The sequence below is a fragment of the Mycetomoellerius zeteki genome, unplaced genomic scaffold, assembly GCF_001594055.1.
Source record: "Mycetomoellerius zeteki isolate Tzet28-1 unplaced genomic scaffold, Tzet1.0 scaffold35, whole genome shotgun sequence".
In the NCBI taxonomy this organism is placed as follows: Eukaryota; Metazoa; Arthropoda; class Insecta; order Hymenoptera; family Formicidae; genus Mycetomoellerius; species Mycetomoellerius zeteki.
The window spans coordinates 4,788,972-4,808,329 of NW_017257338.1; the positions used below are offsets into that span (position 1 = coordinate 4,788,972).

Genomic DNA, 19,358 nt, shown 5'->3' on the forward strand with positions numbered 1-19,358 from the left:
ATATCCTACGCATTTCTCGCACAAAATAATAATAAAAAGTATCCTCGGCAATTCTCCCTCACAAAAAAAATACATTGTGCAATAAAAACGAATTCTTTCGGTAATTAATATTATTCACTATGACTACTTAAAATGTCCGAAGTCTTTACGCAAAATCATATCTAGCATGCATCCGCGCGAAGTAACGAAAAAATCATATGAAGCAGCTGTGAAATCTAAAATTATGCAAATTGCAGCTCGTAACCAAGAATTTAGACGGTTCTGTGTATGCTCCAGATTAACATTAATTTAATTTCTTACTCGCGGCTATGGAAGCAACCGCATTCACTGAGCGCGGTCTTTTGGTGAATGCCTTTCTTTTTACGCGAAGACTAATGATTAAGAGAGCACGAATGGATTATGAATCTTGAGCTTGCTTTATATTCATTTTATACAAGGTTCGTTTCGCATGCACTCTCGCGTGATCCTTTCTGTTCACGAAATTTTCGCTCGGTAGCTTTAATCTACTTCAAATTTCGATTCTGTGAGGTACTCTTTTGTAATAAATCTCGCGCATGTGTAATTTAATATACAAACATGGCAAGATTAATTTTCATCCATACAATTTTCGTTTGATTTTCGATAACAATAACAGAGAAAAGTCAAGTCACACCTACGCAACTCGCAACGTGAGAAACTAATCGGTATTGACTCGTTACGAACGTCAATCGTTTAATTAAAATGCTGTCTATTGTAGTGAACGATGTGGGAAGAAGGAAGTGAAATTTGCAAATTACGAATTCATCACCAGCAATATAGGGAAACGCATCAAACAATTGTAATGTAAAAAAAATATAAGATGTTCATTGTAATTCAACATACTTTCGTTTATATGTGTGTGTGCGTGCGATTATTCAACGCTTGTTAAAGTTACAAACGTATGAATCAGATACATTGAGTTCTCATTTGTACGATAAACTTAAAAAAAAAACGGTACTGAACACAACGCGTTCCTCGAAAAACCAAAGGTCGAAATTTCTTATTCATCAATCAGCTAAAGGAAGTAACACTGATGGTTGCTTTTGTGCATCGACAACTTTACGAGTCATCGCGAATATTGGGGACGCGAAAGGATACTCCAGCGAGGAACTTCGCTTAAGAAATATTAATAAAGCAATATCTTGAGAGAAAGTAACGAATTACATCCTGCGCGGAGGTTAAATGAACTTGTCATGATTTCCATATACATTCCTAACCGCCAGCTGCACCGTGTGTGTTGCCGACTACGTGAGGCGACCGTACATCACATCCACGGGATGGATCGATTCACGCGCCGCGCCGTCTCGAACGGCAGCCATTACATCCGCGGAACAGATTTCTCCCGTGAAGCGTGTTATCGATTGCAATTTATCATTATCGAAAAATGATTCGGATACATGAATGTTACATGAATTTGACGCATGGCTCGTTTTTCTACATCGATAGAGCCCCTTCGCATAGTCCACCCGATATACCTTGCATTCTTGTGAAACTTGGAGACTCATCGTGAATCTTTTTTGAAAACATGCAAACACAAATTTGAATATTTCTTCGAGAATTTATAATGTATATAAAGAAATAAAATAACAAACAAATAGAAAACAGTGAGTAGTATCCAAGCAAAATTGTTGTTACACGTCACGATGATATAAAAAATGATATTAAAATAAATCGTTACTTGAAAAGTGATTTTTTAATAATCATTTTGGAACCATTTTGATGTCATGACGATCTATATTCTGTTTGAGTACTATCGCTATGTTCTACTTATTTGTTATTTTCTCTCTTTTATATATTATAAATTCAAAGAAATATTGAAATTACATGCAACGAATCTAATAAGAATAATATATTTAGTGCTTTATAATCTTCGTTTCGAGAGAACACGTGTTCGATCCCAACTACGCCTGCATGTCGACAGCTTTTACTACTATTAGGACGACCTTTGGGCGACTTTGCGCATAAAGTAAGAAGCGAAACGGACACACGTTCTGAAATTCGACAAAACTCAACGTGCATTTCACGTTACATAATTCACGGTGAAACGCCAACATCCACAGAATCTTGCCTACGTGCGAAAGCTGAATTACCCGCAGAAAGACGCCGCAACCGCGGAACGTGAGCGCGTGTGCGCGTGGAATCTCATTAACGCGGCCCTCACGAGTGAGACCAGCACGGGCGAGAGCGAGACGCGTAAAAGCGCAATGTACACCGACACGCACGATACGCGTGGCGTGACAGTGCACGTTCGCAGCGTGACCCCATGCACGCACCTGCCTGACCCCAGGACCACGTGCACATAACCAACACGGAGATGCAACATCGGAGTAAGCGTGTGCAATATGCGCTGCCCACGCGTCTCTACGCAACGCTTATGCAATTCTCGGAACTATCCTCGCATGGGTATGTAAAAGGGACGTTGTTCTGTGGCTTCGAGTAAAGCGGCCGTAAATGAAAACGCGTGAAGTCACCTTTCGAGTTGCTTGCTAGAGAATGTCACTTGATTGTCTCATAGATACATACATTCGCACCAAAGCTAATAAAAAATTAATACACAGGGAAAACGTAGCATTAATAGCATTAGCCGATAGCATTCTAATTGAAAATATTGATCTGGTTAATATTCAATGATAGTATTAATGCACAATTTGTAAACAAGTACGCCACATTTTTGTTTTAATAAAATGTTATTTATTTCGCATTAATACTGTTATTGAATAAATATGGTTATTTTCAATTAGACTACTGTTGCCGATAATGTTGTTATATTACATCATTTTTTCATACATACGTAAAAATTCTACGTTTAACTATATTTTAAATTGATATTTTCTTTTTTTTCTTAATGATGTCGTAAAGATGAAAAGATTAAAAGATTTGTTTCTTAAAAAGTTCAGCTTATAGAATGTAAATCGTAAAATTTAAATCGAAATAAATAAAATTTTACTGATGTCCATTTGTTCAGTTCATAAATACATATATCAGTAATAAATAAATACAAGATAGATAGTCAATAATTAGTATGAAAATTAATTAACGAAAATATACATTTGCCGTTGTAAGACTTCACGTTCAGTGGCGAATCGCTGGAAATAAATTGCCCCTTTGCGTGTATACAACACACATAATGAACCGAGCTGTTCATTCATTCGTTCGACGTTGCGCTACTCGAGTTACATTGCCACCTTAATATTTCCGCATTTTTTCTGTAAACCGATATTGTGTATACAAACCTGTGATGCGTTTCTCTTTTTTACAGCCGTAAAACTGATTATAAAGCTGCGTGCGATAATCGTAACAAATACATTTTGAAAATTCATTTTCAAAACTTTACAGTAGAATATTTCAAGTTCAGAAAAAATGTAGCATTTTACTATTGCGACGTTAGATAGAAACAACTTCTCGCGTTATGACTGAGATAATATTAATACTTGAGAAATGATAAAAATTCAGAAATGCTGTTAATACAATGAAACGCAGCGTTTTACGATAATTAAAATTTTACGAAGCATGTTTACTCCGTGCAGTGTAAACGACTCTTTCTCATGCATCAACCGTCATCTCTTGGTACGCCGAGCGATTATTAATTTTTCCTTTGTAATTAAAGGGAGAGGCATCCACGGATTAGGAAATCTTAATTAAAATTTTATGGGGAATAATTTTCACTTACAGAGCTGCACGTGACATGCTTGCAAACACGGAGTGGAGAATCCCTCTCGCTATAAAATATTAAGGATTTTTAGTACATATATTATTTATTAAACGATTTTCTGTGTAGAAAAGTTTACGCTAGAAAAGTGGAATAATTATAACTTCGCATACGCGTTTTACCATAACATAATATACATTATATGATTAATTTATTAAAATTAATAACACAATCTTTCGTCTGCTTTTTGTAACAAAAAGACTCACTCTTTTCTTCTTTGACTCATTCGACAATCATTCATCTTCATTAAAACTTAATAAATTTTATTATTAAACATACTTCATTACTAATAAACATGAAAACATTATATAGGTACGACTCATCACGTAACAGGACTTATCGAAAATACGACTTATAAATTTAGATTTTAAGTAGATAGTATCAATTAAAAGTTTTCAACTCGAATTCCTATATAATTCAGAATTTTCAACAATCTTTACCTCATTAGTGTATAACTTAAAGTATAGATCATTCATCCGCAAGATTAACTAGAAATCCATGAGGGGTTTATAGAACCCTAAAATATGCAACCCGATTAACACGTGAGCATTTCGCAACGCTGCAATGTTTCCTTTGCGCTTCGTTCAAATAAAATTGTTAAAAATATATTTATATTTGTCTGTAATAAATATTATTTTCAAATTTTCATTATATTTCTATTATATTTGCACAATTAATTTAAAAAATATAATTGAAGAATATAGATTGTACAAGATATAAGTTTAATAAAAGCGATTAAATATATTTAATGCGCAATTTAAAGTTATTAAAAATCATTTTTACTTAAGTTTTCATTAAAAATATTTTACTATATCGCGCGTATTTCGTTGAACGTTTCTAAGTTCAATTTGTTAGAGAAAAATATTAAGAATTCTGATAGTCTTTATTCATTTTTCATACTTCTTTTCCAATTTGCTATGTCTTTCAATCAACTATAGCAATCTCGGTATTGAATGTTCGTATCAACACACTATGGTGCCGCATTTTTGATTTCCAAACGCATTTCACCTGGTGCGCCGACCTGTTGACCCCCCACGTCAACTACATCGAGCAGGTTCGCGAACGGGTCCGGGATCATGAAAATAAGAGGAAGCATGATTTATAATGGTGTAATGGGAGCATGAGATGATACGGTTGTTATTGTTGCCAAGGGGCATTATTGCGGGAGACTGACCTCGACATTGCCCTGGGCAAACCAGTAAGAGAAACCGACAGTGCAAAATCGAATAAGAATACAGTCTTCTATTACTATAAATAGTATAAATATATTACATAAAAAAATATTACGTGGAAGATATTATATAACTTATACATACTGAATGCAAGAAGAATATCTTTAGTTGGTTTTCGCAATAAACTTGATTAAAAACTTTCATGAATCTTAATTATAATATAACAATAAATAGAGTATAAAAGAAGTGTAATGTGGAAAGATATAAATTTTTATTATGTGACACAAAAGCTGTTACGACAACTATATGTATGACTATAATAACTGATTTCACAAGATTATGACTTGTCTTGCTATTTTTATTGGAAATGCCGGGCTATAAATACATTTTATAGCATTTTGTAATGATGTTACTTATAATCGATAATGGCCGGAAATTTTCCGATTGATCGATTTAGTATATTGATGTGGTCGATTACTGCAATTGAAAAACGGAACAATAATTTTCGCATTTCTTTTATATCGCGTAATGTAGCGATCCTTGACGAACTTGAAGCAGTCTGTTGTTACGGTAATTATGGTATATACAATTAAGCACAACCTGTATGATCATCATTATCATCAGCATTATTATCATCGACAGCATCATTCGTACCACACACACTTTGCCGAGAGAAATTGTATTTAAAGGCTGGACAACATAAACTATAATTTACAGAATAATTCAGAAAATAATTGTTTTCGGTGATTGAAATATTTTTGGACATACTTATTGCGTTTAATAAATTAATCGCGGATAATAATTCGGGGTTAATTTAGTTTGAGCCCTGCCTGCTTGCGAATGTAACGAGCATCATCGAGAATCAATTTCAAGATGGGCAATACCCGCCCTATTATTTTCTCCAAAATATTATTGTATACTGTGATCTGTCTTTATTTAGTATTGTTCAAGTACTTTTTTCCGCGCAAGTTGTCTTTTTTTCTTCGCCGTTAAAGTTCTTCATAATTTGCGAATATTATTTCGTTCTCATGCTCTTAAATACATCTGGTCGTGTTCAACGGTACCGCCACGAATTTGTTTTGCGTCCGACAAGCCAATTAGGAGTTCTGGTAGAGATATACTACTGAAGGCTAATTAGGGGGCCTGTCAGGATATATACCTATCAACGTGAAATATGCCAGCTTTTAGTAAGTACGATCCTGCGAGACCAATATTACACGGCGCTGCCCGATTCACGGAAGTCGAGCGCGATTCAATTCGATTATAATGATCGGTTTCGTACAAAATGGATGAGATCTGATTCATGCTATTATTGCTCGTTATGAGCAATACTGACACAACGAGTTCAGTCGACAGTATTCGGAAGTACACTTTCATCTGCGAAAATTATCCAAGATTATCGAAATTTCCAGATACTCTTTCGTACTTTATTACATATATAAAATGATCATTTTCTTTTTATTTCGTCAAAAACTTTAAAAATATTTTTTCGACCAATGTATCGAGGCGGAGCTGAGGTTGAGATTTTGTAGGTAGATAATTTTTGAGGAGATAATTGAAGTTGAGATTTTTGAAATAACATTATTGGCTATTAAAGGCAGCTGCATCTCGAGAAATAGGCAGCGATGCATGAAACGTCGAAAGGTTCGCGGGGACCCATAAGTTTGCAATTTTCATTTTTCTTTCGTTACAATCTGTGATCCGAAGTTTTCTTTCGAGATCAATGCATCACGACATAACCCGCGTTCCTTTTCCGCTATATTGAGCAATGTTCCGCCTCGAGACAGCCACTTCAATCGCCATTCAACTATTTCATAAATAGCCATTATTGTTCCGTTTACTATGGCGACCAACTCTTCAGAAGAGTAAAGCTCGATGATCATATTTTCCGGATAGATTTTACCAATCAAAAAATATGTCCTGTTTGCTTGTCACATGTCATACCTGCTTCATTTTAAATTTCCATCTGTCCCGAAGAAACGTAACGAATCAACCTTTTAAAAGATCGAAATGAATAAGATTCACAGCTGAAGGACGATTGGATATGGAGGAGAAAATATTATATTCACGGTTCATATATACTTTCACTTCTTAATAGTAAGGTAAAGTCCATTAAGTTTGTAAGATCTTTATGGTACTACCTGTATCATCAATATATTATGTATAGATGTTTTATTTCCATTGTATTATTAATCGGCAAATTAAACAGGCGGATACCAAAGCAATCGATGGAAATCACGCAATTGCAATGAGGAAATAACCTTTAAACCTAGTTCGCCCATACATATTTCTGAAGACATAAATCTACACGCGCACTAAAAAGCAAAAACCATTCAAATAAGAAAGGTGCAAAACCGTAACATCGTGTACATTCTTCGTGCTTCGTCAGCCGCGACATAAACTTAGAAATTAAAAATTTCTAACTTCTGCCATGACTATTAATTCATTATTTCATCTCGAATTTATCATCTATTGTATTTTATATTAGCCACACACAGTGAGCAAAACGTTTTGATTAAAACCAACAAAACATATCAATAAAAATAACATTTTGATAAGATCATAACAATACATTCTGATCTCAATAAAATATTATTCTTGTTGGAACGTTTCGTAGGTTTAATTAAAAAAATGTTGTACTTTATATAGATTATGATTAAATACAATTAAATAATATTTCTTTTGCACAAAGTTAAGTCCGAGCGAACCGGAGCAAGTCAAAGCGAAATCCGTTCGAAGGGCATTCGCGTGCCCATTTGTATCGCCTGTAGGCGCCGTGGAATGCTGTATCCATCCCCCCAGTTCCGATTATTTTCGAGCTTACGAGAAAATTACACATTCCTCCCACCCCGTCGCGAAGACACGCACGCCAGGATGTTCTCTCTTTCTCTCTCATGGTCGTTGGAGGACGGCACGGTAGAGTACGTGATCACCGGCAGCCTCCATGGCAGCAGACATTGCCCAAGGGTCGGAGGTCGTCCCGCCTCGGCTTACCGGGCAAGCTGCAAGTAATTGCAGCCGATTGCAATCCCGGGAAACCGCATCCTGTTCTCTCGATTCTCGGCAGACGAAAAATTCGACGCTCCGCGTGAATGGACGCGATGTACATGCACACGATACGCCGATTGCTTCGCGGCGGGATGAGAAAGTCGAATGGGATCCAAGTGTTCCACGTTATACGGATTATATAAGGTGCGCGCATTCGATTTGCGAATGTATGTTAAGAAGCTAGGTGGGAGTCATGCTCCACTGCCATTATAAGTATCTCAATTGCTTTATTGTGATTAATAATATGCGATGTTCGATCAGTACAAACCTGCAAGATTTTTTTCTGATCTTTTAAATAATTTCTAAACTTATATAATATTTTTAAATTGATAAAATAATAGTAAGTTTAAATTAGATCATACGATCACTATATGTATAATCATTCGTATTTGAAAATTTGTTTTTGTGTAAAGTGTAATTAATATTAAAGAGGACCTAATAAAGGTCGAAACATTTGTTCTACATACGATTCGTTAATAATAACACAAATCCAACTTTCTACATTTACATTAATATATATAATATTTATATAAAGTAAATATATTATATATTAAGCTATATTACGATAACTATAATTGATGTATATTTTTTCCATTTTATTCATCGCTGTTATATACACTTCTTTTATCTTATTGTATTTAATAAAGTCATTATTATTACTATTATTCTCTTATCATCATCATCATTATTATTATTATGTAATAACGAATATTATGTATTCAAGATCGACACCAGACATCCTCCTTTAAACGCATCATATCGTTAAACAAAAACAGACAATCCGGGCCTTCGATACTTATCCTCTAAAAATTGATTGGATAATGAAAAATAATGTATGCAAAACCTTGTTCTCCTTGCAAGAGAATATTCTGTAGTAAACCATCAGGAGATAAAGCACCGGTCAAGATATTAAGCTCACGAATATCCGTCGCTAAGTACGAGCCTATCAGCGATTCATCGTGCTTAAGAAATTGAAATGCGCGTATAATTTCCAATAACTACCGGCGGCGCGAACTCGTCACAATGATGCCCGCTAAATAACGAGCTCTCGATAAGCCCGCTCGATTGACCGGCCACTGCAATCAAGTAATTCGCACGATGCGAAGAATCGCTCGGAGGAACGGCGAGCAGTACCCGCTGCGCGAATACGTGAATCCCCCGATGCGACTTAATCGACCCCCTAATGATATCTCCCCTCTCGCAGTCTCCGATATCCGGCAACGTGTATATTCTTGGAGTAAGTAATAATAATTATCGATCATTTCCGTGCCGACGGCTCCAACGTTCCGAGGAGGTCAGAAGTTAATACAAAACCAACGTCAATTCAAGGCATGCCGCCGTGCCGCACCTCCTTAATGGCGATTTCCGATGAAGCGATGAAGCAATGTGCGTCATTTCGCATATATCATCCATTATATTATTATCGCTGGATATCGCATGATATTATACTTCTTTAAATCTGTCTCAACAAAAGTTATTTCTTGAAGCGGCGATGCACCAGAACGTAAAAATTGAAAACGCTTCGTATCGGATGACTCAACGAAGAAAATGTTTCCAAAATATCCTTCGAATATCAACGTACTTACTAAGCTGTTTTCGATCCTAGAATTAGTTCCAGAGGATCTTGGATTTCACGCGTCACTTCTTTGATGTGTCAGAAAAGTCGACGATGACAATAGAAATATCTGCAAACGATGTCGCGCATTGTGATATCCGAGGGCTCGAACTTCAAGAATACGCCAAAATCTGATTTTTGAAACGCGCGATGACACTCGCATAAAGCTTTATTAATGACCGGACATCTGTCGCGTTAGTCGGCAAAAATAAACGACATAATGTCTACTAGTAGTGTCAGGATTGAAGCAAACGATGTACATCCACAAAAATTCGAGATTTATCAGAGAGAGAAAACTACCTGTATCATTTTAAAAGTTTGAAAAACGGTACTTTTAATTATATCAACCAAAATTTTATTATAGGATATTAGCATAATTCTCGATATAATATTCAAGAATATGATTATGCATAATTAAATTGCGTACATTTACATACACAATTAAACCTTAATTAATCTGGTGAAATAATATATTTCTTATGTAGACCAGGTTTTCATCGGACCGAACTTATAAAGCGAAATTTGCTTTCTTCGATATATACCGTTCATCACGCTGCAGCTTATCAGAAATTTAAATAAGTCGCGCGCGAGAAACTCGTATAATTTGTATTCCAATTAAGAATAATCTTATATATATCGCCGACGATCTTTAATCGCGGTGCTCGTCTTATTCGGAAAGGCTTCTCGAACGAATAATAATTAAATGGCGACGCTCAATTTCGCGAGCGATAAATTCAACAACGTTCCGCAACAAGCGCGAGGAAAACAGTTATTTTTACAACAGCACCGATAAACCGCCACGAGTTATAACGTGCGCGAAGATTGGTCAATCGCGATTGATATGCAAATTGCTCGCATCATTAGCACTCTAAACGTGCGTCGTCAAAGAGAGAGGTACCAAGGAGGTGTGACCATTACAGGAAGAAGAATTCAAAGGGTGCTATGTGCATTCAGTGGCGACAACGATGACGACGACGATGAAGAGGAGGAGAAGACCGCACAACCGGTGGTCATCCGTCATTAAGATGAAAAATTATGCTCTCCTACGATTGTCCTCGTCGTTCACCGTCTCTACCACGGATCGAAACGGTTGCATCTGCGCCATGGTCAGCTGCGGGTCAGACCAATTAGACTCTCTCGTGAGAAAGTGTCGGGGGAAGAGTGAGCGAAATGGAACTCCTTCAGTACAACGGATGTATAAATAACTCGTGACTGTAAATTCCAAGTACTGGGATTGGGTTGGGACCCGGCATACTTTCACAATTTCGATTTATATGCCAATCCAAGTGACTTGTAGAAGATACATAAAACATTGTCCCTTTTTCCGTTAATTTTATTCGCTCAAGTATATCAGGTACGAAGTGTAGTTGCGTTCTAAAGAACAAAACAGACAATTTCAAACAATCCTCATTTAATCTCTAAAGCTGTCAATTCCTTCACGGCATGATGTATGAGGCTGTACTCTCGCTAAAGCACTACTTTAAAAAGTATCTAATTACAAAGTGTCATCTTTGCACGACGCGACTGGTTCCGACGTGGCAGCGTGAACGAACGAACAAACGAACAAGACATCGGGCAATTTACGTAACTTCGTTTTCATTAGAACAGATAAGACAGGGAGTGGCAGGAAATAATCCTCAGCGAAGTTACCTTCGCGTGAGCCGGCCATTATCGCGAGCGCTCCGAACTCATTCTAGATCACGGGATTCCAGCCGGCTAGAGCGTAATTATCGCTCCGCTTTTGCACGGTATGCCACCGCACGGCTTCATCCCGGATCCAGCGAGATAGCCGGCGCGCAGCGAGAATAATGAACGCACTTCTGGTATTTAGCGTGAGGGATGGCGTACGTCAACTTGATAAATAAACTCGGTTTCCAGCCGTATTTATCGCGCGCCAAAGGCGCAGAGCATTCGCGGAGGCGAAAACACAGGTGGCCACGACTACGAGTATTATTCGTGCCATACACCTGAACGAGAACTTCCGCAGGAATAATTAGAGATATTCGTTACTACGTTACGAAAAACTTAACTGCTTTTCGTTCACACCAGCGGCGAGAAAGAACGAGTTCGATCACCGATGAACCGATATTCAAGTCAAATGAAGAAATGGAAAGAATGATTTTGCTGAAATATTTAAGAATTTAGCTAAGATCTAAAAATAGTTTTGTCTAAAGAAACTCTTTTTTGAAAAGATTATTACGTTATTATATTATTACTAAAATTATTATACAAGATTATATTCTTATATTCGAATATTATATTATTACACGAAAACAACGATTTTGCTGAAGTATTTAAAATTTTAATTAGCTACAGATCTGAAAATAGTTTTGTTGGACCATCAAGATAATTACATAGAAAATTCAAGCATGATGAGCAATGTTGTAAAAAGTTTTAATATTCTAGCAACCTAGTGGATATTAAAATTTTTTAAACACATTTTTGTGTCTCCTACATAATTTTAACGGTCCAATAAATGTATTTTCAAAACTCTGTATCCAGCTAAATTTTTAATTTTAACGAATCCGTGAATTTATTGTATTATCTACTAAAACAAGCGAAATCCAAATTAAGATTAGATAATCACTGAAATGCATGACGTAAGAGGATTTCTCAGAAATCGTCGTAAAACCAAAATCGGTTTCTTTCCCGAATCGCTTGATTATACTAAACTTACATGTTTTAAGCTCTGTGGCCAAACGGTTGACCTACTTTGTGGCAGACCGCCATACGCCGCTTTCCCCTGATGGGTATCCTGACAGGATAATGAAGCATCCTGCGAGCATCGAATTACATCGAAAGAAATGACGGAAAATAAATCGATATGAGCCGGCAGTCATTCTTCCACCGCAATTCGCAATTATAAAACAAATTACCGCAATATAACGATGTATCCCTGCTATTTCACGACGCCTAATGTTACTACCGCTTTCATGTCAAGGTATCGCACAAATACCATGCTTGGAAAATTCTACAGAAAATTCTATTCCACGATTAGCAGCGAATCGTCGCAAATAAGACGCGTGTTAAAATCACTATGAATTTCATTGTGGGCGGGGGTCGTGAGAGGAAGTATAAAAAAGGGAAGAATCTCGTCCGAACAAATCAGATCAAAAAAGCGGCCATCCGGGAGAAAGCCGAACAATAAGCAAAAGGCATTGAACCGCTAAATAGGCGCTTACGGAATAGATCAATAAACCACTCGATATCTTTTAGCGTTCCTATGGAGATGCGAGATCGGTCGGAGGGAAAAACATTCAGCAGAGATGACCGGATGTGAATAATCCTCGATCGGGTCTGCAGTATGAAGATGTGAGAGAAAGAAGAGTCTCACTAGAACGTCACTAAAAAAAAATAGACGACACACGTTTTGCAGGATCACAGGAGAGAAAAAAAGGGAGGGAGAGAGAATGGTGTACATCGTTCTTAGGATCTGGAGAACGCCTAATCCTGTTTTGAAAACTCGGTCTCGCATGACCGTGACAAACTCGACACCTTAAGATAGTTTATGACGATCCCTTGATCTCCTCGGCCTGCGCACCGCTATTATCTTACACAGTCTGTCCGGATCTTACCGCCAGGAAGGAGAGAACGATGGCCTCTCTCTATCAATATTAATCTACCCTTTCTTTCTCGACCATTAATTGGGTCGCTATCTGTTGAAAGTAATCAAACTCGTCGAACTGAGCTGTTGGTTAAATACATACAGTATTTTACGCTTTTTATCGAACTCCGCTAAAAATCCTACAAGATTTAAGAAAACTGTTTTCCATGCTTTTAAATTTAGAATATTGTTAACTATAGCTATAAAAAATAATTACATCTATATAAGTTTTAATGCGTGAACTTCTACCATACGGCAATTGATAGGGAAAGGTTTAAAGGTTTTTGCCTACAATTTAAAACCTCATAACACTAATTATATAGATTGTACAATCGTTCAAAAATTTTTGTCTCAAGTCCAAATGACGGTTATCAGTCGAGGATTAATAATCTTTTAAAAATATTAATATAGGACCTCTTGTGAATTTTGATATTCTTAAATAAATAAAAATCAACAGAATGAATACAAAAGTTAAGGAACAAAATAGAAATTCGACTGACAATGTTACGAAGCGATGGATGGCAACCACTGGTCCGTTCTCGAAAGGCGGGCATTGTGTCGGGCATCATATTTGTAAATTTTAGACGTGCGGTTGTATCCCTCGATTTGCAAGGCGCCGTGGAGAAAATTGAATCCGGCTTGAAAGGAGAAACAAACGAGTGGAAGAGTCGGGCAGTTGATTTAATATGGCCGTCCGTCAAGGCGCGTACGCGTCACGCTCGATTCACATGTAAGAGACGGACGTCTGCTTTCTTCCCTCTCCGAAAACTGTCTAGTCGCGTGGCACGACGCGGGCGTTACCCGCCGTGCCTTTCAAAGATCCTATCGCTGTTCGCTGACGTTCCTTCGCTCGGTTTGCTAAGCTGAACTAACCACCTCGACGGAAAAGAAATTTCGCGAGGCCTGCGAGGACTGCGTCGGTTGAATGAGAATTGGATTAATTATTATGGCATGACCGCAATGCGAAATTTACTCTCTACTGAAAACGATCTCTTATAAAATTGCCTTATGGTTCTATAAAAAATTATTTTAATGGAACGAAGATGAGAGATACTCTTGCGATAATGCGCATAGAGATTATTGTAAAATATAATAAAATACACAATAGGATAAAGCGAGGTAATTTAAGTAGGTTAATAAAAATTTTTAAATTACACAAAGGATTGAAGTCGCATAACGTATTCAGTTAAACATATAAAACATATACTGTTACACCAACCTCAATTGCATCAATCTTTATATAATTTATAAAAGTTGTTATTAATCTATTCATATTAACCCGCTTTACTCTATATATGTAATTCAAATTTCCATTGTACCGTATTGTGTACACAATTGCGTGAACGGTTTACATAGAAAGGATGGTTTTGCCAAAACATCTAAAAATTTACATACAAATCTAAAAATAATTTCGATGATTAAAATAATTGTATAACACGTTCAAACTTTCATTAGAGTATCAAACTTTTTGCAGCATTATCATGCTTAAGATTTTCATGTTTCAATATTTTGATGATCTAACAAAATTATTTTCAGGTCTGTACCTAACTAAATTTTTAGATACAAAATTATTCTTTCCGTGTATACGGAAACAAATAAATTGCTGAATTCGTTAACAGAATCTTCAAAACTTCATTCGTTTAATACCCATGTCAAGGCAGATCCCGCTGTTCTGACAAGATGCGGTGTCATGTTCGCACGGATGACCTCATGCCGTGGTTCCCAGTTTCTCGTAACTGGACGACACGTGGTGTATCTTGGCGTACACACGGCATCTGCATGCTTCATTGAACATTCCGCGCACGAACCGTTGCTCAAGAAAACGGCCCCACGCTAGACCGCATAACGCCGACATCGTTGATATTTATGAATGCAATTCGGAAAGACGACTGTACAATCGAACACGCCCGTCGATTCCTTGCATTCACCTCCATCGAGTACACGCGCATACTCCAAGTTATCGGCACGTGCTTTAATTAAATTTATCGGTTTCGCGAAACCGTGCGCTCACATGGGCGTGGGATATACGGTTCGTTGTAAATCTCGATGTTTGCGATCGTTGTGCCCCGACAATGTACTGTACGGCTTTAGTTGGGCCTTATAGCGCATTGTTTGCAAATAAAAGCCGAATGGGAATTAAACTTGCCGACAGGTCTGTGTAAATTCGTATCGGGTTGCATCTGCCGTAAAGTTGAATAACTGCCCCTTTAAATCCCGACAGAGGCTAATACATTCTGATTAATGCAAAGCCTTAAACAGGAAATAATACAGGAAAGATAACACCTTTACGGGTTTAAGAAATAAATTCAATCTATCGTGTGGCTGCATTTTTTTTTCTTTTCAAGAATTTCTTTCTCCTAGCGATCTAGCTCATATGAATATTCGGCTAACAGAGCCGTCGTAGGCCTTAGCGCGGTCAACCAAGTCTCTTCGTGGATTTATCACTGGAAAGAGACTCACATTTTCGTGATCCCATCGTCGGTCTCTTTGATGCGTGGGCGTGGGCCGCGCAAATCGAATCGCCCAGAGTCTCATCACGTTCCCCGTTGTAATCATGGCTATCCCGCGCTTGATCCAGGGCTGATTATAATTTATGTTTCGTATTCAGCCGCGTTGCATATACCGCTTCCGCCGTTCACGGATCCGCTTCTGCGGCTTATTCCATGCCGCGTCGGTGGCTAGATTACGTGGTAACATACTGCCGCTGCAATTTCAACCTCCGTCAAAGGTAGAGACTCGCCACGAACGGTAGAACGTTCACGAGAAAGAGGGACGACTCGTCTATATTGCCGTTCCCGTCTGCCATCGTTTTTATACGCGCTGCCGTTATTATTACGTCTGATTGAAGTTTTTGTATCTGTCTCGCTAGAGATATTTCATTTCTAATAAAATCTGTCGCCCGAGAGTAGCGAGACTCACTGAAAGCCGGAGTACAAACGGACTTAATTTCCCGGCGCTACCAGCTCGCAATCACCATCGCTCTTTGCAACCGCGCGACTCTGATTATAATTTATTCGTTTCCTATCCGAGTCGCGCTCAACTGTCAGTGCAATTCGTGTTTGTCCCTCCAGGCGTATGTCGGATTATATGCCGATATATGGCAACCGTAATCTCCACCAATAACCAAATATAATAAATTAATCCGTCGAGACAGCGGCGCTTTTTCGAAATGCGAAAAAAAAACCCGCATTCTATTTCACTGTGCTCCTTTAAAGGAATTTCAGATCGATAATCGTTCCTAAAAATCAGATCAGATCGGTTCGTCAGTCCGCCTCTTTTCGTCGACTAGCACACGCGGGCGCGCGCGCTCGTACGTGAACGTCTCGTCGACACGCCGCGGGTATGTTTTCTCAGCTGGTGCCCCTAACCCTCGGTGGTTAGGTTGTTCCCCTCCCGTTGTTCCCCGCCACCCCCACAAGCAGATCCTGGAAGATCCTTTCAGGACACGGTCGGCTACCCACAAAGGATCCGGCCTTTCATACGCACGTTATTATACTCTTTACACAATATCGTTCCAGCTCGCCCCCACCATCGCCAAGGAAGAAATACGCGTTGCCCATACACCTCAGTACTGTATACCCTACGCCCACGCATTGTAACAGGGAACCATAGGCAACGAGAGACGTCGGCGAAGCCGACGAAAGCCTCAAGACTTTCTCATTTAATTTGTTGTTGTAGCTGCTTGAGACGCGGATCGGGCCATTCGTCCGTCCTCAGAATCCCTCAAACATTCATTATGTTTTTTCTTCTTCTTCGTAACGCGTACGACCGCGATTCGCGGCGGTGGGGTTGCGCAGCCCGTCTCGCTCGTAAGAAAGGTCTATATTTGTTCCGTATCTCACGAGCGGTCTCTATTAATCGAATGATCGCGGAGCAGGTAGACCAGCATGCGATCCGAGCGATAGAAGAACAACCGAGTTGGTATCCTTCAAGATCCCCTTCTGTTTCCCTTTTCGCGCTTTCAGATCACGTTATCTTTTATCTTACAATGTTTTTACGATGTATAACTAATAACACATTGCAAAAATACCGTCACGATCGATGTATCACGATAAATAGCACGTGCGCGGATATATGGATATCGATCATTTATTTACGTTGATCATAGTAATAAGATTTATTATGGCGAGGGTTCATTAAATGATCGATTCAAGTCGCCCGTGATGATCGCGGATGCAGCTTGATGCGATTAGGATGTGGCATTATCGCGGTCCATTAGCGATTGTTTGCGAAGAAAACGAACGAGTCAATTGCCATCGTTCGATGAATCGTAAAAGCCGTACGTTGCGTCGACGGTCTTGAAAATTTATTGGAGCGTCAACTGTCCGCTGCATCGAGATGTACTTTTGGGTTTTCTAGCTTGAATAGTTCCTGACAAAATAGTTCAAACAGTCTGTTTGTATTTTTAATATACAATATTGTTGTTACAGTTTTGACAAAACGAGAATAGACGTCACCAAGTATGCAATTATATACAAATGATAACTTTTGTAAAACGTACAGAAAATCAAAATCGTCCAAGGCGATCCGTGAATGTGCTCAGAAATGTTCGTCGCGCTACTCTAGACGGGAACACCGGTCCCATACATTCTAGCAGCAGTAGATTTCTCTCTTTTACAGCTCTGTGAAATTCTTCTTCGGATATTACACCGTCGCGATCGATGTCAACCTTTTTCAACAGTGAATCAATCAACTCCTGTGAAGCCATAAATATTATTACTTTATGTAAACTTTTTTATGTTTGGAAGATACGCGCGCATTCTAGTGTCGCATTGATAATTAATATTTTATTATTAACACTAAGATTCAAGACTTATCTCTGTTGTTAATTAATTAACCTTCACAGCTTCATCGGGATCTTCGTCTGTTTGCAGTTTGATCAAGCAACCTCGCATTGATGGAAATATTTGCTCTTTCTTCAATTTGTTCGTATGCATAAAATCATATATCTACATTTCATAAATATTATAATTAAAAATAATTACTTTTAATTAAAAAATTTAATCTTTCAGAATTAAAAAAGAAACCAATTTTAACTTTATAAAAATATAGATGCAAATTAAATTCTTAAATAGTTAGAATAATTATAGAAACATTAAAATTACATTAAAAGCGAAATGTATCTTTTCGTTCAGATTGCCGCGAAGAATTGTGGACAGCCCTTCAATCCACTGTTCCAGATGAATCTATATACTCATATAATTATAATTTTAATTATTGTAGAAATATACGTATATAAGATCTTATAAATTACTTTATATTAATTTCTTATACTTGCAATACGTTCTTCTTGTCAAATGCAGAGAAAATTCTGTCAATATATAGATGCCGAATGTTTTCAGTAAAATCCAAACCAGAATGCAAAACATCTCTAAATACCAATCTTGTCATAGGACCCAAAGTTTGTGTTATTTTCCTATGTATAACAGCTAACGCTGTAAAATTATAATTTATCAAACATTTATTGAATTACATTAAATTTAAAAAAGTGTGATGTACGAAGGTATTTGTGTGTGTGTGTGTGTGTGTGTGTTTATTTTATTTTATTATTGAATAACCTTCGACTTCTCTCACATTGAAATGAGTCTTTCGAGCTAGTTTCTTGAATAAAGCATTATTTTTTCTTCTGAAAACAATCTCCGACAAAGGTTTATTTAGCATATCAACAGGCAATTCGGCTGGCATTTTGCTCTTGTAAATTCAACTTACACTTATAAATTTATCTAATGAATTTTGAAGTAATTTTGAAGGCCAGAAATGTCAATATATCTGAAAAAGAAGACTATCAATTCTTGCAATACATTTTTTAATCATTTTACAGAATATTTTGGATTATATGTTCTTAATTATATGAATATTTTGATCTATTTATATTGATTTCATAATTATTATTATATAGAGAAAGGTCACTAATAAATTGATTCTCTAATAATTGTATTAACGTTTAAATGACAAGTATATCATAATCTGACAAAAATTATTTTATAGATTGTCTTAGATGTTTATATATTCTATTCCATCAATATTTTGATTTATATTAATTTCATGATGATTATTATTTAATAAATTGCTTCTCCAATAATTGCATTAACATTTAAATGACAAGTATGTCATGATACAAGTATGTCGGAGAGGAAATTACTAAAGTTATACCTACCATTCAACGGCCCATTAGCTCAGTTGGTTAGAGCG

At 37.3% G+C, this 19,358-nt stretch overlaps 1 protein-coding gene across 3 annotated transcripts; it reads right to left on the reverse strand.

Moving 5' to 3' along the window:
- Positions 1-17,487: 17,487 nt before the first annotated feature.
- On the reverse strand, positions 17,488-18,918 carry LOC108725521 (EF-hand calcium-binding domain-containing protein 1). Of its 3 annotated transcripts, none has more exons than XM_018452573.1 (6): positions 18,725-18,918; positions 18,441-18,601; positions 18,272-18,352; positions 18,005-18,115; positions 17,668-17,862; positions 17,488-17,537 (listed from the first exon to the last, which is right to left on the reverse strand). In XM_018452573.1, exons 1-5 carry the CDS (start codon positions 18,849-18,851, stop codon positions 17,674-17,676), a joined length of 669 nt encoding a protein of 222 aa, XP_018308075.1. In that variant the 5' UTR covers positions 18,852-18,918; the 3' UTR covers positions 17,488-17,537; positions 17,668-17,673. The 3 variants fall into 3 exon arrangements, with proteins under 3 accessions (XP_018308075.1, XP_018308076.1, XP_018308074.1); XM_018452574.1 differs by having other exon boundaries at positions 17,496-17,559; XM_018452572.1 differs by lacking the exon at positions 17,488-17,537 and having other exon boundaries at positions 17,566-17,862.
- Positions 18,919-19,358: the final 440 nt, after the last annotated feature.

What these genes read in the sequence shown, in the direction of transcription:
- LOC108725521 (XM_018452573.1), bottom strand. Translation starts at nt 18,851, where the DNA reads ATGCCAGCCGAATTGCCTGTTGATATGCTAAATAAACCTTTGTCGGAG. An exon ending in CAATGTGAGAGAAGTCGAAG is followed by an intron (nt 18,602 to 18,724) that starts GTTATTCAATAA and finishes ATAATTTTACAG; the next exon opens with CGTTAGCTGTTATACATAGG. An exon ending in ATCCCGATGAAGCTGTGAAG is followed by an intron (nt 17,863 to 18,004) that starts GTTAATTAATTA and finishes ATGGCTTCACAG; the next exon opens with GAGTTGATTGATTCACTGTT.